Source organism: Tauraco erythrolophus, unplaced genomic scaffold (genome assembly GCF_009769465.1).
Source record: "Tauraco erythrolophus isolate bTauEry1 unplaced genomic scaffold, bTauEry1.pri scaffold_77_arrow_ctg1, whole genome shotgun sequence".
Classification (NCBI taxonomy): domain Eukaryota; kingdom Metazoa; phylum Chordata; class Aves; order Musophagiformes; family Musophagidae; genus Tauraco; species Tauraco erythrolophus.
Genome location: NW_028238644.1, coordinates 48,934 through 72,400, shown reverse-complemented (window position 1 = coordinate 72,400; position 23,467 = coordinate 48,934). Strand labels below are relative to the sequence as shown.

The window sequence follows — 23,467 nt, the reverse complement described above, 5'->3', positions numbered from 1 at the left end:
GTTACTTTTAACGTCCCCCTCGCTTCCTTCCTCGGATCCTTCCCCAAGAGGAGCCTGTTCCCAACAACAACACGGGCACACGAGACCGTCAAAACACACGGCGTGCGTGGTCCCACAGACCCTATCCCCCCCCCACCAGCGTGGGCTGGTGCAGCCCCTCCAGCCCGCCGGGGGTGCAGAGGAAGGGGTCAGCGGCGTCGCAGGCTTTGGCATTGGGGCCAAAAAAGTAGAGTTTCAATGGACCACAAGACTCCGCAGTCAGGTGTAAAGAGGTCGTGTTTGAAGTTGCCAAAGCAAATGGTAACAGTGCGAACCAGGATTTCTTCTTTCGCTGCTCTCTGCCGAAAGACGTGTCAAGGCGTCTCGGACGTTGCTAGTAGTTGAGCCACTGAGCAAATCCTCTTTCCGCCAGAGTTCTGTTGACTGACACCGCCTAAGGGCAGGTGAAAAACAAAAAAGTAGAAAAGGTGAACAAGCCACTAGCAAGAAACACCAATAAAATAAACACTAAAAAGTCTGCATGATCATAAACTCTAACGGTGTTGAAAAAACAGGGACGTCAACATACATACCTCATCTCCCATCACGTTCCACAGCTGTATCAGTGGCAGACCTGTTGCACTGTCATAATTTGTGACCTGGAAACACAGAAGAACATCAGCGTGCAGCCGTTCTGGTCTGGACCACGGAGCATGCAAGGCCAGCGTCACTCACCGCAGATCAGGTACTCAACGCTTAAACTCGTGTGTAGGCTAGAAGGAAACTAGCTACTGCCACCAGGCAGCTGGGACACCTCGCTGGCAAGTTTGCTCTAGTCCCTCAAGCCCATGCCCTTGCTAGAGTCAGCGATGCGCTTGAGTGTTGCATTCGAGCACAGGAAGTTACGAGATTGAGCGTCGCAAAAGCATCAGCTTCCCACTCGTCACAATTAATTTACGTGGATAGCTACGGCCACTACGAGAAGCACTTCAAAAGGAGGTAAGCGCCTCTTCCTTGAGACCAGGCACTGCACGCAGAAGCCTTTGGGACACTGCCAGAAGCCTCACTTCTCCCTCTGGCCAGCCAGAGGGCAGATCCCGCATGTCAGTGTTGCAAAGACAGCTGAGACCGGCAAAGCAGCGCAGACCCAGGCGAACGCTCGATGCGCTGGACAAGAGGCCACTTTGTGCTCTGCAAACCCACTCAGGTGACCTTCCTCCCTGCCCGCATCAGTAACGGGAGGGAACACTCATCCCTTCCCAGCCATGCAGGGCTGAGCAGTGCTGATGCTACACAACGGAAGTTTCTCAGCACCAAGATTTCGCAACAAGAACCCTGCCCAGCAGCCGGGCTTACAGGCGCTGGCTTTGGCTTTAACACACACAACACGCTAAGGGCAGAGAGGAGAACGGCAGCGGCCAAATCAGCAGCAAGGCTTTACCCAGACAGCTCTCATGTACCTGTGCCACCAGGACAGCACCTCGGGTCATCTCGCTGACAGCGGCGTTGGCTTCGCAGGAAAAGCAATCCTCACCTTTGGCAAGAAAAGGAAAAAACAAATGAGAGATTTACAAGCCTTAAAAGCCAGAAGGGACTATTCAGCTAATCTTGTCTGACCTCCTAGTTATTTTGATCCTTAATAAACTAAGCGCAGGGGCTTCAGGACTTTGCTGACCCTGCACAGAGTGCAATACCGTAAACTGGAACTCAAAAGCCTTTGCCCCGCAGGCTGGCTGGCACCGGAGCAGTGCCAAAGGCACTCTGCAAGCACTGGCAGCTCAAACCTCTCGGCCCGCAGAGCTTACGGGGGTACCGCTGCCAACCCCACACCTGTGATGCAGCAGAAACCCTCGTGGCCTTGGCAATGCAGTTACAATCTACACTGGAGACCAGACAGAAGTGGTTTTGTTTTGGAGGAAAGCTGCTTATTTCCTACCAAATTGCTGCAAAACAAAGTTTCTCCTTGGTGCCCCCCACCCTGAGGCCATCTCCAGCGGCAAGGGAACCCCTTACAACGCCACAACTACTCAAGGGGGTCGATTCCCTCAGGGAAAAAACAAACACTCACTTCTGCTAGAAGCAGCTTAAACCTCCCCATCCACCTCCTGCAGTCCTGCCAGCCACAAACCCCACTGCGAAACCCTGGCCTGACCCCTTGCTCCCGCAGCCGCCCCTTCCACACCCAGAAGGGCAGCGTTTCAGACCCCAATATAGCACGCATCTCTAACACCACTGGAAAAGAAGGGGGGGGTGGGGAGGGGAAAAAGAGCAAACCAGAAAGCATTTCTAGGCAGTGACTGACATTCTCCCAGTGACTGGAGGGGAGTCTTGGAATACAGCACTACACACATCAGTCATTTCCGTAGGAAAATGTCAGATACTCGTCTAGCAGAATGAAAACTAAGTTTGCATTTCCAGCTACTCCAGGACAGAAGAAGGCAGAGCAGTTGCAGCTACTTCACCTGCACCCTGCCAGTCCTGCCAACTTGCTGTATGGATAGGAGAGGAATTCATTCTCTTCTCCACGCAGGAAAAAGCCTGGACATTTATCATCTTTCGCCTGCAGTCGGACAGGTTCTGCCATGCTAGCACATTTAGAAGAATAAAAAACTATTCTTCCAATCCTTGCTCTAGTCACATCAGAGGCTGCGCTTGCAGCAGGAGGGAGAAGGTTTAGACAGAATCACTGCTTGCACACAGCTGACATCCACCGAAAGCTGCCGGAGGAGTGCCAACGGCACGTCGAGAGCCCCGTTACCTGGAAGTGGCGCCACGTTGTCTAGTAAAACTTCTGCTCCTTGGAAAGGCAGTGATAAAAAGTCAGACCTTAAAGAGAAGAGAACCAATCAGAATAAAAACATGGCTTGAAGTTACTCCCGTATTCTTTAAGGCGACATTGATTAATCAATTGTTCTAACAGGAATTCAGTTTAAAATTGATGACAGTCAAAAAAAGAAATCAGACTATTCTCCCAGCAATCTGAGCAGCAACAATAAACTGTCTCATTAGCGTGCCAAGTTGCATTGGGCTCCAAGCAAAAGCCACCTCCATCACGGAGGCTGGACTGCTTTTCTCCCCCCTCTGGGGCCCAACTGAGTATTTCATGGGCTCCTGTAAGAAAACCCTCATCCAAGACGGCTCTCCCAGCCAACGCGGCTGGGGCAGAGAAGCTGAATCTTATTGCTGGCTAATCAATTCACTCTGCTTTGAGTTCTGCCACACTGAAGTGGCAGAAGTCGCCATTTCCTCTCCCCTCCCCTTGAAAAACAGCCTTGCAGGAGCTTGCTGTGCTCCCAAGGAATCCACAGCCACTGCGCAGGCAAACCTTTCTACCATTTCCCGCTTCAGCTGAGGAAAAAAAAATAAAATCCTATAAGCAATTCAAGCGGTAAGGATGCCTCTGATGAAGACTGAGGCCAGACATGGCCTCAGGCCATAGAAGAGGAGCTACACACCTGATTTGTCTGAGCACGTCCACCTTCACTTTCTCGTATCCTCCATAGTCCACGTATCTGACTTCCACCTCACTGGTCTCTTCGAAGTAGCTGATAATTTGAGCCCGTAACCATGCCCCATCCAGGCCTGGAGCCGCGCAGACAATACCAACTGCAAAACAGAAGAGCACAGAGAAGAAGGCTCAGTGTAAGTGGACATCCGGAAACCAGCACTTGAGGCATCAGTAGTGCTGCACAGTGATCTACTGAGAATCAACAGCATTTCTGCTGCTGCTTCCATCTTCTCCCACCACCACCACCACCCGCACGCACCCCCGTCAGACCAGCCCTGCAGCGCGACACAGGAGACGGGGGTTTACTCTCCAGTCTGTCTGCCACCACCGTGCTCTTCTACCCAGGCATCCAGCTCCCTCCAGCCTTTGGTTGCCAATAGCGAGGTCTGTTTCCAAAAAGGAACGTACGCGCTAACAACCCTTCCACGTGGATGCGCCCTCCACCTCACATCACGTGCAGACGGACACACTGTGGAGATCCGGGAGTAGTTCCACACGTTGTCAGCAAAAATACACCAGATGCCAAGCTGATTAGAAATAACCCGAGGTGGACTTCTTCTGAATTTCAGCCTGCAACCAAGTGGCTGGGGAGGTGCTCCAGGGACGAGTGGGCTAAGGAAGAGCACAGCAACGCCTGTACTATGGCAGCAGCTTAAAATATGAGGAAATGACAAGCGAGCTGTCACATTCTTATCCACTGGGAAACCTGCCAGGCTTAACTCAGGGGCATCAGGCTTTCGCATGATCCTATAAGTTATTTCTCAACTGAACAATCTGCGAGCGACCAAGTTACTTGCCTTGTACTGGAGTTGGCAGGGTTGGAATTCCAGGTTGAGAATAGCAGGCATACATCTGCTGGTCCAGGCTACGCAGGGCATGGAAAGTGGGGTGCGTATGCTGCTGCAGAAACATGTGCCCTGCATCAACTTGGTTTGCCACCACCACCTCTACAGTGACTCCATCCGGGAGGAACAGCTGCCATGTGCAGAAAAGAAACTCTCATTAGTGTTCACCTTTAATTTCCCAGCAGGAGTTCACCTCTCCAGAACAAAGTCTGTCTTCACATCCATGGAGACAGCTATGTGCGCAGTTACTTTAGAGATTCTTGAGGCCCAATGTAAGCAAAAAAATGTTTTTAGGTATCCATATAGCAAAAGAAGCATAATAACTCTTCTGGGAAACACTGACATAAAAGCCTCCTCCAAGTGTAACTAAATACCATCACGAAAAAAACACCCCACATTCTGAGATGACCAGCTTCAGGATTTAGGGACAATATCAGTAATGGCAACGGATTAGTGCGGCATTTCGACCTCACACCAAGCGGCCCTTAAGCAGAGGGGGCAGACAATCAACTCGGCTCCAGACAAGTGTGACCTGCGTAGGCAAACCTCTAGTCTGTAGGTAAAAGCCTACCAGGCCAGACACGCAGCTCCATGAGATGAATGGGAGTCTGGCGAAACATTCTGCTACGGTCCAAGGACAATCGAGAGAGGCTTCAGGGCCTCGGGTCAACTGGTTAAGGGATCAGGAGCACAAGCTGTGTTCTCCTCTATCCTTCCAGTTGCAGGGAACGATGAGGGAAGAAAGAGGAAGAGCCAGCAAATCAACACGTCGTTTTGATCTGCTGGAGGGAAGGAAGGCTCTACAGAGGGATCCGGACAGGCTGCATTGATGGGCCGAGGCCAACCGTACGGGATTCAATGAGGACAAGTGCCAGCTCCTGCACCTGGGTCACAACCACCCCATGCAACACTACAGGCTTGCGGAAGAGTGTCTGGAAAGCTGCCTGGCAGCAAAGGACCTGGGGTGTTGGCCAACGGCTGGCAGAATATGAGCCAGCAATGCGCCCACGTGGCCAAGAAGGCCAGCCGCATCCTGGCTTGTATCAGCAATAGTGGGGCCGGCAGGACCAGAGACGCGACCATCCCGCTGCACTCGGCACTGGTGAGGCCGCACTTCAAATACTGTGTTCGGTTTTGGACCACTCACTACAAGGAGGACATTGAGGTGCTGGAGCGTGTCCAGAGAAGGGCTACAAAGCTGGTGAAGGGTCTGGAGCACACGTGTTATGGGGAGTGGCTGAGGGAACTGGAGGTGTTCAGCCTGGAGAAAAGGAGGCTGAGGGGAGACCATATCGCTCTCTACAGCTACCCAAAAGGGAGTTGTACCGAGGCGGGTCTCAGCCTCTTCTCCCGAGTAAGAAGCGATAGGACAAGAGGAAATGGTCTCAAGCTGCACCGGGGGGGGATTTACTTTGGATATTAGGAAAAATTTCTTCACCAAAAGGGTTGTCAAGCATTGGAACAGGCTGCCCAGGGAAGTGGTTCAGTCACTATCCTGAAGGTATTTAAGAGACATGTAGATGTGGCACTTGGGGACACGGTTTAGTGGCGGACTTGGCAGTGTTAGGTTAATGGCTGGACTCGATCTTACAGGTCTTTTCCAACCTAAATGTTTCTACCATTCTACATTTCTCAGCTCTGGCAGAATCGAAACCGTCGTGGAAGAACAGGTAGATAAGTCTGATCCGTAACAGTTACATAAGCTGGACAACAGACAGCGACACCAAATCAAACTGCTTTTGAAGGCACCTGTGAACCAGCCACGTGGACAGAGCGCACTACGACAGCAGCGACTCACAACAGCCTTCCGCCCCGACATCAGCACAGCAGCAAGCTGGGACTTACCCAGGCAGTCATAAGAAGGGAATGAAGCGTCAGTGGTGACGGTGGAGGTAGAGCGTAGATGTTGGTGAGACACAGCTCTTTGAACTTCTTGCCGATCAGGCTCAGTACCGTTTCGACTTGCTGCGCGGAGCCTGGAAGACAAAAATCCCCCAGAAAGTCTGTGGCACAGATATGCTGAGGACACCCTCCCTCAGCTTGTGAAGCAATAGAGCTACCAGAAGCCTTCGGCGCTACATCAACAATTCCCGTTTTAACAGATTGGCCGTGTAACCTGGTATCAGACCGACATGAGCAGCTCCCACTGTGAGGCCTCAGTTTCAACAGCTTTAGCCTCCAGTATGAAGCCAATTCACTGGCAGGTATTTTTCAGCCACAACTAATCTAACGTCCTTCACAGTCAAGACCACGTTTGCTGACAGACATCCCAGAGCTCCTCCTTCGAGCCTGAAGTGATCCTGCAAAAGGTGCTGGTTCAAGTACAGCAGCCAAAGACAGTAAAATGCATTCTCGCCTCTAGAATAGAGGGTTCCCACGCCAAGGCACAGGCGACTTGGCATCTACCTCTGCTGTGACAGCACTGAGCAGAAACGTTTTGTGAAGCACTGGACTCTCGAAGCCACTACATCTGTTTAAATTCCTTGCCCACCTAATTAAGGGCCCCGAGCTACGTATCAGACCATCAATAAAGAGACATTCCACTTACCTTCGATGTGACAGACTTGGGAGTCACCGAAATAAGGCAGCGTTGAGACATAAATTTTGGCACCAGACGCTTGCCTCAAGACGCTCATAAATCTTCCTTGTTTGCCGATCAAGCGGCCGACTAATTCCTTTGCGAAAGGGACAGGAAAGCAACAGTCAGGAAGAGAAACACAGATCAACCAACGCTGTTCCCTGTGGCTTCTTTCACCCACGTTCCCAGCTCCTCTAGCATAGGGCCAGGCAGGATAAACGTAAGGCAACGCTGGAGCCGCGCAGAGCCCAGCTGCTCTCTGATACGTCAAGGCACATACAGCTCAGTAAGCACAGCTCACTTTGACAGATCCCTCTTCGTGTCTTGTGGAACGCCACAAAGACACGATGGGAGAAAACCGGGCCTGCTAAAGACTACTGTCTTCCTACCGTCAAGCAAAGTCACGTCCTCTCCCAGTCTCACATGCTAGATGCATTTTTCATTCAAATACAAAATACAAAGTTTTCACAATTTTTAAACAAGCTGATTAGGTCAGAAAGGGAGCAGACAAATTCACAAGAGTAAACCAGGCTACCATGCCCACTAGACTACAGAGGCCCTGGGCAGCTGTGCAGGGTGAGGAAGAGACATCTGTGCAAGCCCTGTCATTTCTACTCTTTCACTGGCACCTGCCACCACTTACTGTCAGAGACCAGCTACCAGAGCAGTAGTGTTGGGCCACAGTCCGTATGGATAATCCTATACAATGTCAAGTTAACTACTTTAAGAAAAGTGACAGCCTGTCTTCATTAACCTATTTTTCTGCTGTAGAACTGCTTCCTTAGCCTGTGTTTTACCGATCTGCTAAAATGCACGTTCCTGTGTCTTCACCGGGCTGGCAGCAGCCAAGCTTTCGAGGCAGCACGCTTATCCCAGCCGGGAGCTGCTGGCTCACGTTCCTGGCTGGCAGCATTCGGGTCTGCTGAGAAGCAGAACTGCAAGAGCGATGCTGTGCAGGACAGCCACAGGTGATTTGGTACATACAAAGCGGGGAAGAAGGTACGAACATCGTCTTAAAAACCCACACTCTCTCTCTCTCAACCCAAAAGAAAGCTCGCTATACAGACAGACAGAGCAGCTCCACAGAACAGCTCAGATGAGCATTCAGCTTGCGAGGAAAGGTTTGGACAGGCAGTTGAAGCATAACCCTTCTACACAGCGGAAAGAAAAAAAAAATACTTCATCACCTGCTCTTAACAATCGTGTGCCCTCAAAGCCTTCTGAATGCTTTCAAAGCATCAGACTAAGAGACTGCAGTGGGAGATAACGGGGAATAACGAGTCCAACAACCAACATTACCCCCGGTGTAGCCCTGGCATGCCTCTTGTTTACAGTTGTGTGCTGGCTCTTCTCTCTTGTTGAGTCCTAGTAGGAGCTAAACGCTCAAATCCTTGTTGATTTGCCGTTGAGCTCCCTGGGATGGTATTGAGCCAGCAGCACACTGGAAGAGCCAGAAGATGGCTAGGTAGGACGGGGCAGGATGCGCAAGCAGGCCAGCGGCTGGTTACCTTTGGGACCTCGATTTCCCAGATAACGAAGTCAGACTTGTCGGATTCTCCTCCCAGCTTAGAGTTCGGACGAGCCACTGTCTTCCTCATGGCACAGCCGCTGTCCACGAAATCCATGCAATTTACATCCGAACCTACAAGACAGGCACAAGTGTCAGCGTTCAGACAACCCACACAATCCAGCTACCAGACACAAGGCCACGAAAATACAACATTTCACAGAGAGGTTCCATCGGGCTCTTCCAATGCATTCAGTTGGGATGTTCCTGTATCAGGTTGTCCAGTATTTCAGAAAGGGCGAAGCCCCGTCACGCATAGCCGAATGAAAGTTTCCTCTTAGTCCTGGAGAAAAACCTGCACACCTCTGGGAACGCAACAGAAGGAGGCCCGAGTTCAGCAGGAGCCCTTCAAACACAGTGACACCTTACACAGCAGCAGAGACAAGGCACTCTGAGCCAAAGTCACCAGCTGAACGAGAGCTCTGCTCACATCCACGCTGAGCTGCTGCGCGGCATTTTGCATTTCCCCACCGCTTAAGCAGGGCTCTTGGCAGGCTGTTCAGCACGCAGAGAGGGACGTGCAACCTGTTCGTCTGCTCTTGGCACTGATGGCACGTACCTGCCCCAAAAGGGGTTGCACAGGGACCCGAGTGCCAGCTGTGCCCACTACTAGCTGTTGCAAGGGATTGCCACCCTCCCAACCTGGTCACGGGCTTGAAGAAACAAGGTGCCAGAGCTGAGCTATGTTTTGTTCCCAAAACCAGTTGATACCAGGAATAGTTCCACTGGGGAGGGGGACAAACTCAACAAGTTTCCCCCTGGTCAGACCCCAGATACAGTCAGGGTATCCTTCCTCCAGATTAACACGCAGAAGCATGAAGATACTCACTCGCAAGTATTCAGACCCTACAGTGCGAGACCAAAGGGAAAAATGAACCCAACAGCTGCTTCGCATTTGCCTCATCTTCACCACTAACACAGCACAGATGCCTGGAACGTCCAAGGCAAACGGTGCAGCTGTTTGCCATAGACTTCCTAGACAAGGATGACAATTTAAGTCTCTCAGCCTGGCTGCGATGGGCAGCTGTAGGACCTCTTATCCAACATAGCCACGTTATCCACTTGACCTGCTCCACCCCTCTCCTGCCCTTCAGCTGTCTCAGCACAGACCTTTCGGCCCTCGTCGTCACCAGGCTGCAGGACACACTCTTGGACCTTCTTGTCACACCGGCATTCACAAAACACCACAACCATTTTCTTCCTGTGGTTACCCTCACCAGTGAAAAATGTTTGGTGGGTTTAATCCTTGATTGTTGGCCAACTCAATCCCCGTGCCTCGCAACAAGCAGCGTTCCCACTACTTTGTAGCAATTACAAAAGACACCCCATCATTAAGGGCTGTTGGCACCACAGGATCCTATAAAGGATTTTAAGGTCCATCCCCAAGGTCACACAGGTCAACGGTTGCTCAGACAGCTCTGTATTGTGCCAGGCACACATCAGCCAGCATGGAGAAGGCAAAAGCAACACAGAGACAGATGGGGGAACGCCATGAACGTTGCTCCTTGTTGGCATTTCTTGGCATGCACCTACCCTTCCAAGCAAAAAGGCTTCAGGGAATCGGTCTGCAACCAACTGATTTTATCACAATGCATCAGAACCCTTCCCTGGTTCATCCAGCAGCACCTCAGAAACCTGCCTGGCAGCCGCCTTTCAGCAGCAGCCCATAAACACAGAGAAGAACCCAGTGCTTACTAGAGGCTGCCTGCAACGGGGCAGAAACCATTTGTATGAGCGGGTCTCAAAGCAGCAAGGTGTTCGACAGCCTGGCCCACGTCCAGACACGCTCCATTCCACTGGGCAACTCAGGCACAGGCTGAGCTTTAGGTAATGAGCTCTGTGCTGGAAGGGGAGCTGCCGCTTCACCCCTTTGCAGCATACCCTGAAGATCACCCAGCAAACACTGGATCCTACAGAGATGGGAATTCTGAGAGCAAACGCATCCCCAACTAATGCACGAGGGCTAAACATTCATCTACCGGGGAAGTTACACACGAAGAGGATTTATCTGAACGCGTTCTGAAGCAGAAGGCTTACAACACAAAATGCTTGTTCATCGTGTTTTTGGAGGAGGGTTTTCAAATCCCTTACCATCCGAGCGATCTCCACCCATCCCTGCTGCTCTGCTACCCTCCTGGCGCAAGTCTGGACCGTCCTCTTTCAGTATGCCATTACTGTATGGCACTTCACTGCCTCCAGACAGCTTCAGAGCAGGAGGTTTTGCACTTGGTGCTGAGCTCTGCTCAGCAGACGTGTCTTGAGCTGCAGATATGCTCAGTGAGCCCGAACGCTGGCACGACGTGACGGACAGCATCGTGTTTTGCAATAGGTCCCGCACGTTCTTCCCACCTTCGGATGCGCATGGGCTGTACTCAGAGCCCTCCGTAACCAAAGGCAAGTTTTGCAGTGACCCTCCATGGCTGTCCACAGGAGTCTGATCAACTGCTTGGGACTCACTGCACACACGGTTCTTCAGCCGACGGTCTTTTGTGTCTCCCTGGACAGGGCCGGGTAAGCGGCTGTGTGTTAAACAACTGGGATCTGCCACACTCTGATCCCCTTCCTCAGTCCACAGGGATGTCAGTACCGCAGCATCGCTCGTCGCGGCAGCGTTCTCATCCGCTCCCATAGCTTCCTCCGCGAGCGTCTGATCCGAGGAAAACGCGCTTGCCGTCTCCAGAGGTGTCTCAACTCGGCCGGCAGCAGCCTGGCAGATCCAAGTGGACTTGGACTCCAAACTATCCGGTAACACGCTCACTGCAGAATTCTTGGCTTCCTTCTCCAATCCCAAGCAAAGGGCTGTCACAGAGTCAGTATCCGACAGCACAGTTTCTGGCAGCTGGCTTTCCTTAGGGGGCTTAAATGAACAATCATCTGACTGCTCTGCATTGCTGATCTCCTCTGTGATTCCCAAAGACTCTTGCGTCAGTGCCCTCGATGCCGATGGCAGTCTTCGAGGAGCATACGCTCCCGTTTCGGGTGCCGAATCATTCTCCGGGACTTCTTCCGGTTGCTGCTCTTCCACGCCTACTGCTTGCTCGTCAGGAGAGCTTGTAGGGTTTCTTCTACGGGAATACACCCACCAGCAGCCAAGGAGTGCCAGCACTCCAGGGACGGTGCATAGGATGATATTACGGAAGCGTGAAGACATTTTTAGAGCCTCAGCAACTATATCTAGAAGGAGAAACAGAAACCACGTTAAAACGGTCACAGGGAAGATAAGAGGAAGGCTAAAGTTTCATAAATGCCTTAAGGTATTTCTATTAGCAGGAAGAGGCTTGTTTTCCAGCCGCTCTCGAGGTTCACGTTTCCGCTCTACCTGCAGACCACAGCACAAGATCTTACCTAAGACGAGGGATATCTGGGCATTTCTCACTGCTTAGCCATCAATCTCACCTTACCTCCCTCACCTTGACACTTAAAACAATTTCATCTTCCTTCTCCTGCCTCACCTTTGCAGGTCAGAACTACACACAGGGACAGCATCCAGCACCGCACGTGTCTCCGGCCTCGGGCTGGGGTCACAGCACTGCTGTACCACGAGCATTCCAAGACACAGACTCCATACGCTGCAGGTCTCCCCAGGTCTCTGCCTGAAAGGGTTGTAAGGCGTAGCACAAAATTCTCTTTCATTTCCTCCACAGGAGAGCCCCTAAAGCCCACATCCACGTTCCAACACGTTTAAGTGCGACAAAACCCTCCCTCCATTGCCAGTCTGACAGCCAGGTCAGGACTGCAGGGGCAAAGGGATCATTTAAACACACGGAGGGAAGAAAGCCTAGGATTTTCCTGCCAGCAGAACAGAAAACGGCAACTTGTCACATCACACGGCCAGGAACATGGCCAAGCCGGAGGGAGCCCGCCCCGGCAGCCCTGGCACTCTCCAGGCAGGAGGAGCCAGCTGGGGACACACAGCAGCTCCAGAGGCTTCAGGCTGGATAGCATCAGGGCTGGGACCACGTGGGCTCTTAAAATTTTCCGTGCTAGAAATAACCCGTAGCACATGCTTGGCCTTATAGAAGGCATAAGAACAGGAGTGGACAAAAAACCTAGAGAACCGCAGGCCCTATCATTAGGATTCAAATAAGAGAAATTACTGCACAGGAACAGACATACAAAGACTTAGATGGCCTGTCCTTGCCACGAAGTAGTTTTACACTGAAAGCTGAATGGGCACATGGCACTGCAAGATCCGCACTGCAGCTTCTTTGCTTCTCATACAGAGATAAAGGGTGCAGGCAGTCCATCTGGGGGCGCGCAGGGCGGACCACCTTCTCGTAGGTCCTGCCCGATCTGGGAGGTCACACAATCATCGAACGGTTAGGGTTGGAAGGGACCTCAAAGATCATCTAGTTCCAAACCCCCCGCCCCGCCACGGGCAGGGACACCCTCCACTACACACCAGGCTGCCCAAAGCCTCATCCAACCTGGCCTTGAACACTCCCAGGGATGGGGCAGCCACGACTTCTCTAGGCAACCTGTTCCAGTGCCTCGCCACGCTCAGAGTGAAAAATTTCTTCCTTATATCCAATCTAAATCTACCCTCTTTCCGTTTACATCCATTGCCCCTTGTCCCATCACTACATACCCGTGTAAAAAGTCCCTCTCCGGCTTTCCTGTAGGCCTCCTTTAAGCACTGGAAGGCTGCAATAAGACCACTCCGGAGCCGTCTCTTCTCCAGGATGAAGAGCTCCAACTCTCTCCGCCTGTCTTCACAGGACTGGGGCTCCAGCCCTCGGATCATCTTAGTGGCCCTCCTCTGGACTCAGGTCAACGGCCTGCAAGCTGTTGCATCACAATCCGGAACACCAGAGATTCCGCAGCCACTCCCACGCTCTGCTGCCAGGCCAGCCTGGTGTAACACCACCAAAACAAACCTCATCCAGAGGTGAGAGCTCAGAAAACAGGACTCAGTAGCTACAAACATCCAAAGCAGCCAGGCAAGCAAGATCTCAAACTGGACGGCATTTATTTTAAAAAGAAGCGAGCAGTAAGTGTCTCTGTTCTTAAATAATTAAAGGTGAGTGTTCTGCAGCATTTTCGGCTTCAAACATCAGTCCTGAAAGACAAGAACAGCAAGAGATATCCTTAAGCAACACCACCTTTTCACAGGTGCCCAGTTGACAAGGGCTACACAGCTCAAGAAACAGGCTCCTCTGCAAATGAAAAGCACTAATGATGACACTCCACAACCTTAACATAGTTAAGAACCAACAGTTCTCTTGCAGAGGGATAAATGACAACATAAGTAAAAGGCTGAAAAAGCTGGGTGTTGCAGAGCTAAACTAGAGCTCTGGAACAAGAACCACCACCACCACCGGGCTGTCTTTTATCGCCAAGATATCCTGATGGCACAGGCTTTATTCATATTTCATTTTACAGTCGCTGCTTCTGTGTATTTTCTTCCACTCAGGAGGGAGCCACATACTGGCCCAGGACAGCTACACAGCTCCAGCACTGTCACTTCTAGGCCAAAGGAGGACTCAGAAGTTTCTATTTACACACTCGAAAGCAGAGGTTTACAATAAAAGTTGCAGCCTAGCCAAACCATAGGGTTTGTGGGGTTTCCTGGTTTGGTTTGCTTTTGTTTGTTTTCGTTGGGTTTTGGTTTTTTAACAGATGTTTGGAACTCATGAGAACCTCATATATATGTGTGTGTGTACATATATATAAGTGTGTGTATATATACATATATATACACACACACACATGTAAACACTCAGCACCAGCAACCCTCACCACCTGCACTGCCTCATGGATTAATGCAAGACCCTGAGCTGATCACTCCTGCTGTGCAGTGTCATAACATTAACATTAACCCTATCAGATTATCAAGCTCCTTACTGCACTTTATCTCTTATTACCTACCTGCTCCAACCGTTTCATTATTTATAGTTTCCCCAACCAAGCCAGCGTCTCCCTGTGAATTCTCTGTTACAGAGGAAGGCAAGATGCATTTTCCACCACTTTGCCAGAAAGGCATCTTGGATATAGAAGCAAACTTCAGAAACCACCTTTATCTTTCTTGGCTAGTCCTCAAAATTTGGTGGAGTTGGTGGGGTTGTTTTGACAGTTTTGGAGTCAAAACTGGACGGTTTTGGAGTGCAGAAACGGAGCCAGACCAAACGTGCTGCTTCGAGCTAGCCAAAAGAATTTAGCACATGAGCCAGAGGCCGCACGACCTTTCTATTAGCATCTGGCTTTAAACTACAGAGAAAGTCCTCTGATGCAGGCTCACCCACTCTGTCCACAGGTATCCCTGACCAGGGAAGGAACACCACTTCTTACAGTCAGGAGGCTAAGACGTCAGTTGTTGGGATGCTTTCTGAACAGCTACCTCTGACACGCCTATCAGTCCAGATTCAACTCTTTTAAAAGCATTTTTCATAGAAGACTAAAGAGAATCAGCCCTTCTCGGTGCAGGCAGAGTAGCTTTTATTACCTTTATAGTCTACCAACACATTACAAAAATTTTTCCCAAATCCAGATTTTACCATCTTTCATTCTTTCTGGATTTTCCCCCAAGTTGGAGAAATAAAACAAATGATTTTCCACAATTTCAGAAAAAAAAAAGATATCCTATACTTAGCATTTTGTGTTTGCTTCTACACCAATAAAGCTAAGGCAGCCCTTGCTCTGGGCAACACAGTGCAGTGTCCACTACAGGTGCAGCTTATAAACTAGAATTTAAAAGCAACCAGCCAAGTCCCATGCCTGGCAGCGGTATCAATTTCCGCAACGCAGGCATGCACAACACCCAGGAGCAGAAAGCCTTCCAATAGACTCTGCACAGAAGAAAAACCAGACTTGAATTTTCAAGGAGACAGAGTGCTGAGGTTTACATCACAACACAGTGATACCGCTGCGAGAGACAGCGCCGAGACCAAACGGGTGCCTGGAGAGCAGCATCAAGACCTGCTCACAAGGAGGTTTACCGTGCACAGCCAGAGACCTCGATAAACAGCTTCCCAAAACAAAAGCTGCACCAGACTTAAACAGAAAAGCAAAAAGCTGTGGTGTTCAGTTGGAAGCCCTGTGCCCACAGCTGGGCTTGCTGGGGGTAAGCCACAGAAGCAGACAAAGAGGAAGAACACCAAGCATTTGCAAAAAAGGCACTCTATATTCATCTGCACTAGGAAGGAACAGCAAGTGTTTCACCAAGAGCCATTTGGACTGAGCAAGCAGGAAGATAACTTGTCTGCATTAACAAGCTTGCTACAAGAAGTTACACAACATACTTGAGACCTTATCAGGGCCACACGCTTCGCTTTGACCCACGTTACAGGAGCACCTACAGCCCGCGCCCAGATCACGCCAGGGGCTGTTCTCGGACACAGAAAGGCTTCCCCCGAAGACTGCAGGCTGCCTCCTTCCCTCCGCTTCGGCAGCCTGCAATCTTCGGCAGCCTGCAAAGCCAAGACACAGTCGTGACCTTCCTACAGTCACATCGAGTTGCAGGAAACTCAGGGAATCGAAAGTAAGTACTCCAACTCGAGAGGCGGGAGCCCATCCTCTCCACCAGGCAGCAAACAGAACACTATACCCCGTCCAGCTTGAAATCTTTTAGGAAAGTGATGTGCACATTTCTTTCCTGCACCCCTGAAAACCCAAACACTCTTCCTAACCCTGCATTTCAACAAGAAATGGAATACAAGTCCAAGCTCATCACAAAGACAGGCTCCTCTTTAAGGAAGGGGAAACTACACGGTCACGGCCCTGAGACTTATGGGGACAGACACTCCAATCTTTGCTCCAGCGACTTCAAGTTTCCAGCGCACAGTTTTCTCCCTACGCAAAGTTAATGCCCCACTCCAAGAGGCACATGCAGATCACGAGCTTTTGCCAGGAACTGCTGCTATTTATACACGGCGAGGCAAAATCAGCTATAGCACATGGTAAGTTTCTCATCCTCATTGCCAGGTGGCAGCCGAGGTCAAAGGCAACCAGGACCTCTTTGGGTCTGCGAGCCGAGATTTGTTTGCTCAAGAATGATTTTCAATGATTTTTTTATGAAATATTCAGCTCTCCTAAGAGTAATGGACAGGGCCCATAAATTTAGTCAGCTTCCAGCCAGGGTACAAAATGCAGGAGCAGCAAAGTTGAACAGATTCCATGTAGTGGACAAGAAAAAACACACAGCAAACCAGCTGAAAACACGTAATTCGCAAAAGCAGTGAGTGATATGCAAACGTATCACCTTCAGCAATCCCCATGAGGAGCAAACTCAGCAGCTTTAATTTCCAGGAAATATTAAGCACTTACTGAATAAAATAGCTTCTTTCAAGTATCTGAATGCAAGTGCCCAAAGTTAATCCTCACTTCATGAAGTTCGACCAGCTGTTTGCATTAGGGGTTCCACCGAAGCACTGGAGTTCAAAATCGGAATTTAAAAAGGGCTAGTCATTACATCTGAGACACTAAACAAGTAAAAATAATTCCTCTTTTACTTGATGGGTTTTATTACTTCTAGATGTTGCTAAGGGCACCGGGGATACCAGCCCTGAACTTGTTACGGTCTCCCTGGACACTAGAAACACCTTAAATAATTTCTTCACATCAGTTAAGTGCAGATGCAAGATGAGAGCCATAGATAAGTGGGGTACGCTGCTTCTAAAGCATCACGCTCTTCAGATAACTCTTACTACTGCAGAAGTACACTTGCTCTCAAAGTCAGTCTGCAATGTTTTCAAAATTAACACAAGAGCCTCAACACAGCGAGGGAACTGTGCCTGCCTCTGAACAGCTTTGATCCGCAAACTCACTCCTGTCACAGTTCACTCCCGAGAGAACCTGCAGGAACTGGGAACCTACGTACCGCCGTGGATCTGAACCGCGGGTACCTCCATCTCACAGCCTGGGTGGTGAGGGGAATTCCTGTCATCTAATTTCAGGCCTTGTGGAATGCCTCGCTTAAAGCCAAGGCTTTCTAGGCAGTTGATGATTTTCAGTATTAGTATCTCAAAGCACCTCCAGAGTCCTTTAAGAAGGAATCTGGTTCCCAGGACAGCTATCCAAACTCAGTGCGACTAAGGAGAGCACACCTAAGTAAGCAGCAGGTACCAGAACACACAACAACCGGGTTCCTGCAGCACCACCCACGCAGACCCTCCAAATCTAACAACAGAATTCATTTCATGCCTGAGAGCAAACAGCCTGTAGCTCTGTTGTACAAGCTACTGCTACCATCCTGGTGAGAGTCACCTGCCTGAATCCCCCAGCACTGGTGTCCCATGAGTACTATTAAAAGGCCTTCAAGAGCTCAGCGGACTGTCAGATGAGCAGTACCAGGACAGCGAGCGACGCAGTAAGAAGGCGGATTCCAGCAAGCTTCAAACACAGCTCAAGTTCTACAGCCTTCTTGCTCCTTTCAGCTTTCTGAAAGCTTGTCATCTCCTTCAGTGCATTAGGCAGCACCTGCAAGCAAACCAATTAATCCAGAACTAGGCTGTGCCATCAAGACGCATGCGGCAAAGCTACGCTATCCTCTTCCAGAGCCACAGGTACATTGAGATTACTAGATGACAGGTGCAGTAGCTCAGCAGACGCCCGCACAGCGTTTCACCCTTTACGCAGGAAGCTCATTAAAGAACAAAGAGGTTAAGTGACTCGAACTGGGTCACACAGTGACCCGCCGGCAGAGGAGCGCGCTCAGCTCAGTTGCTCTGACAGCTCTGGTCCATGTGCTACCGAGAAAAAGCCGGACGTCCCTCACGAGCAGTGCTGCACTCCAGCGCGCCACGTGCTCTTCCTCGGCTGTGCTGCGCGCACACGTAGGGCTGTAACTCAGCAGACCGTTCACAGGCACAAAGCAAACAGGAGAAAAGTCAAGTTACTGTCTCCTGCTACTACTTTCCCCAGCAACGAGCCGTTTCCTTTCACCCGGGACAAAGTCCACAAAGGCTCTGATAACGCTCAGCAGGTGCTAGCGCAGCCGCCGACCTGACCGAGGCAGCACACGACTCTGGAAACACAGAAAGTCAGAATTACGTCCGTTCTGCAGCCCCTTACTTTTCCGGAAGAGGCGGACTGTGGTCCAACGTAGCTCTTGTTGCTGTTTCCTACGATTACGGATAACTTGCGTGAAAAGAATGCCCGCCCTTGCTGAGATGCCCACGCGTTTTGTGTTCCCTGCTTCACGGTATAACTTACTAGACTGCGATAAAGAGATTAGCCAGGCATAGATCAAGTTGCCCAATTCTAGAACGCAACTAACTTAGATCTTTCTTGCTTCAAGAAGGGGAAAGAAAAGAAAAAAAAGTCAAACCACAAGGATTCTTCCAGGAAAGCAAGGCTACTGAAACATTACTTCCACAGTAACGATATAATTTAATTCCTTTGCTTCTATGTTTCCTGCTGACTTACAAAGAGAAGTCACTGCAACATACAAAAAGTTTGCTAATAACAGTTTTTATTGGCTATTACCGTAACATAAGCAAGCCTTGCCACACCAGCCATGCAGGAGACAACACAAGGCACCCTTAATCTTTACTACCAAGTCTGCAGCACTTCTCTCACCTCTCGCTTTCACTCCTAAGCAGCTACAGCAGTCCGCAGCGGGAACGAACCACGTTTAATGCCAACTCGCACAATTCCTTCGGCCTGCACAGCTGTTTCTCCAATGAACACACTGACTGACTGTGTACTGTCGGGTGGGAAAGAAGTAGTAAAACGCACAAAAACACCGAAAGACTCACAACTGCCACTTACCTCGCCGAGCCCTCAGAGAGCCTTCGCGCCCCGCTGCCGGGCGACGGCGGCCGCTGCCCCCCGGATCCGCAGCAGCCCACCGGCTCCCGGGGCTGCGAGGCCGCCGCGGCGCGCTCCGCTCCCCGGCGGGCACCGGCACGGCCCGGCGCGCTGCAGCCGGGCCCCGACAGGCGACGTCGGCGGAGCCACCGCCGCGCCCGCGGGCGGCCCGAGGGCCGGGGATGACCCGCCGGGCCAGGGGCCGAGCGCGGCGGCGCTGACCTGGGCCGCGGCCAGGCTGTGCGGCACCGCTCCCGCCGCGGCCATGGCCTGACGAGCGGCAGAGCGCGGGGCGGGCGGCACCTCCCGCTCCGCCCCGCGGCGGCGGCCCCGCCAGCGGCGCGCTGAGGGGAGCCGGTCGGCCGACAGCCCGCGGCGGGACTGCCGGATGGCCCGCCACCCGCGCCGAGCCCACGGACAGCCCAGCCGGGCCGCCACACGCAGCGCTCCCGCCGCCCCGCCCCTCTCGCGAGATCGCCGCGTCACGCGAGACGCGCCCTCCCCACAGGCGCTGCGCCTGCGCACTGCGCCGCTCCTCCCCACCGCCACCACCTGAGGGGAGGGGAGGGGCCCCGCCGGCGGAGGGGTTTGTGTCCGCCCTGGCCGCGGCTCGGGGCGGGAGCCTTTCCGCCTTCGCCAGTACCTCGGCACGGGCTGTCTGCTCCCCGGGCCCTACATACCTATAGAAGCTTCTCTTATTGCTTTTTATATCTCTTGCCAAATTCAATTCCTTCAGGGCTTTAGCCTTCCTCACCTGATCCCTGGTCACTCGTACAACTTCTCAGTATTCCTCCCAGGCTCTCTGTCTCCGCTTCCACCCTCTATAGGCTATCCTCTTCTTTTTCAGTTGGCCCAGGATATTTGAAAGCTTTTTTTCTGCATTTTCACTTTGTTAATAAAAATCTAAATGTTTCAGAAGCTGCCGAAGATAAGCCTTTAGAAACAGAATGGTGAGGAAAAACAGAGGAATTAAGGTGGTTGCATACTGAGGGGCAGTGGAAAGAGAAACCAGCGTCAAAAAGCAAGGAACTGAGGTGTAGTTTTGAAACAACAGTTGATTCTAGACTCTGTTTTTTTGTCATAATAAGTTTAAACACTTTTATAGAAGCATATAGAACATTCTCAAAACCAGATTTTGCGTATTATTTAACTACCTCATTAAGCATTTCAAGAAGTAGATTCTAAAATTCCATTAGGAAATTCAGCACTAAAGTTGGAATTTCGTGGCCTAAATTGAACTGAGGGAAGGTTGACTATCTAGTACAAAATACTGTGAAAAATCTGTGTGAGCCTTTGTCTATATGTACTGTGATTGACTTTTGGTTATTAGACTTCTTTTAGAATTAAGTATTCTTATGAATGGTGGTCGGTGAGCTGAGAATGACCAGTAGCCAATTATGCTCTGCTCTTACAGGCACAAGTTGTTGTACAAGGAAAGTCCAGAAGTATTAGTGAAGATGATAGGGATGACACAGCGAGTGAATCATATCTTCCTGGAGGTTTGTATCCTGCAACTTTTGATAAGAAAATGCCAATGTGTTCTAATTTTTTTCTGTATTTAAGCACTGACAGCATGCTTCGTGCTGTGCAAGGTGTGCAGCGAAGACAGTTCTTGCTTATAGGAGCAAAGTCTAAAGATTCGCAAAGCAAAAGATGCACTGGAATGTCTTCGTACATAGATTCACAGCATTTTGCAAAATGGCCTGGCCTATCGCATCTCTTGCAGCGAGCGGCTCTCCTGTTGTCCTTATTTTTCCTCTTTTGTCTGGTCTGCTTTTGCTTGCTCTCACTCTTAGGTTGCCTTTTTAGTTCATGATCAAAATTTTTGAATTGAATAGGCCGCAGAACTGCAGCCAGAGCAGATTTATGATTCTCAGATCCCACCTTGGAACAGGCTTCAACCGTCTCTGTTAGCGTGGGTTCCCCTGGCAAAGCATCTATGATCTTTCTACATTCATCATTAGCATTATCTTTCGCTAGTTGTCTGCACAATAGCCACCTCAGGGTCTCATCTTTGACCCGTTTTTCAAGGGCTGCAGCAATCTTTTCCATGAAAGATAAAAAGCGCTCTTTCTGCCCCTGAGATATCTTCACATATCGTGTTTTAGGAGCAGCCATGCCCATGCCTTTTAATAGGGCTCTCATACCAATTTTCTGAGCCAGCTCAAGGACTTGAGCATGCCAGGTAGCTTGAAGATCAGGATCAGAAAAGGCATTAGCTCCCATAAGAGCATCTGCTGGAACTCCATATCTAGGATCATTTGGAGGCATTTGCATATTCCCAGCTGCAGCTTTTTCAGCCATCCTTCTACAATTTGCCTCAGAAACTGTATATTGTACAGGTTGAAATCATACCTGACCTAAATGCTTAATATCAAATGGAGAGAGCAGGTCAGTATTCAGCACTCTAATAATCTGCATGACTTCAGGAGACCCTAGCCCATATTGTGCCACTTTGGATTGTAAATCTTGGACCACTCTCCAAGTGATAACTTCATGTGTGTCAGACTGACCTGAGTTAGGAAGAGCTTTCTGTACAGGAAAGGCTTGGATGATACCTTCTGTGGGTTCACTACCACCTTCATCTACCTGCACAGCACTTTGAAGCACTATGACAACCTGTTCAGGTCCCTTTTCATCTTCAGGCATCCCAACTTTCTCTATTAAATCCCAGTCCCCAGCCTCCAGAGCCCGCCTCTTGATCGCTTCCCAAAACCGTTTTGAATTTTTTAGACACATAGTCACACTACATTCGGGAAGCGTCCAAGGACGATTGTAGGCCAGCTGTGTTACTGGTTGCCGGTGTCTGACCACCGCCACAGTTTCCCGCAGTGCAGTAAGCGTGTCTGTAGTAACACTGCTTGCATTGTTGGGCAGGAGTATATCCGATGGTCTCACAGATGAGGAAGACTGGCAGGGTACAGGAGCCGGGCCAGCGGGCGGTGTAGTGGCGGAGGCTGTGGATGGTTGCGGAACTATGCACGGCAATGCAGGTTGGGAAGCTGCAGCTTGCGGCGGCACCGCTGTCCGTGCTGGCGCCGCGCTCGGTGCCACTTCCGGGGCCACCGCCACAGGGGCTGACGGCGCCAACTCGTGCCACTTACGGGGCCGCCGCCGGGCCGGTTGGCACAGCCAGCCCAGGTCGTCCCAGCGCGGGTCCAGCAGCGGTAGCCTGTCGCACCACCTCCATCAGCACCGCTAGTTGCTGTAATATTTCTCGCAAAACCACCGTATGCTGGTGAGCTGAGAAATCTGCCATTGGCGGCTGTGCCGGCTGCGCCTGCACTGGGAAATGCCCGGATGCTGGCACATGTGCTGGATAGCCGAGTGCTACGGGCACCAGTGAGGGACACAAAGGTGCCAGAGCTGACGCCGCCATGATACCTCCTGCCCCTCCTGGTTGCAGTAGAACCCTGGCTGCCATGACTGACTGCGGCAATGGCGGAGCCGCAGGAAGGACAGATCCCGCTGTAGTAACGGGCTGTACGGGCGGCTGTAGTGCATAGGAGGGGGGGGGGCGCCGCTGGGGCAAAGGGTGGGGGACACTCCAACACTTTGCTTTGTCCGGTTAGTTTTGCTAACTGTTCCACTGGAGAGGGGTATTCCAGCATCACAAAATCGCATGGAGAAGGATACTTAGGCGGAACATAATCCCGTGGGGAGAGGTAGGACCCCCGCGCAGTCCCCACGAGACTCTCAGTCCCCGAGGGCAACGGAGACGCAGCAGATATGCTGCCTGTGCTGTCCGGTGTCAGTGTTCCCTCAGATAACTCATCGTCCCCTTCAGAACCTTCACCCTCGGATTCGTCAGAGCCCGGTAATTCTTTTCCTTCTCTTCCTGCTGTCCACTTCTGCATTATATCATATAGGGTCCCCCATGTACGTAGCAGGTCGGTTACGTTCTTATGTCCAAACATGGTTTCATGAATGAACTTATCCTCTAACAGTTTCCAAGCTTCTGGGCTAAGGGCAATGTTAGGATCAGCTACAAACTCATGTTCTGCTGCCCAATTTAGCAATTCACGGAGAGCTTCATCACTTATGTCAGCTCCCGCAATCATTATAACATTTTTGAAGGCAGAAAATATCGTGCTTTCTTTCACAGAGCTTTTCCCCGTCTTTTCAGTCTAGAGTTCTGTCCCCGGAGCCTCGGGGGGAGTGCACGTGCCTTCTAAATTCAGTTGCGGTTGTATCACGTCGGGGTCACCAAATGTCACTGTCGTGCCAGGGACGGACAGAAGAAC

The 23,467-nt window shown here is 50.9% G+C and overlaps 1 protein-coding gene across 1 annotated transcript; it reads right to left on the bottom strand.

Moving 5' to 3' along the window:
• Window positions 1-373: 373 nt before the first annotated feature.
• On the bottom strand, window positions 374-19,490 carry LOC147525728 (A-kinase anchor protein 1, mitochondrial-like). The gene is made up of 12 exons (XM_086631057.1): window positions 19,446-19,490; window positions 18,486-18,630; window positions 10,569-11,651; window positions 8,419-8,552; window positions 6,881-7,007; window positions 6,178-6,308; window positions 4,285-4,462; window positions 3,435-3,585; window positions 2,738-2,805; window positions 1,440-1,513; window positions 573-638; window positions 374-433 (listed from the first exon to the last, which is right to left on the bottom strand). The coding sequence occupies exons 1-12, from the start codon at window positions 19,488-19,490 to the stop codon at window positions 374-376; spliced, it is 2,262 nt and encodes a 753-aa protein (XP_086487183.1).
• Window positions 19,491-23,467: the final 3,977 nt, after the last annotated feature.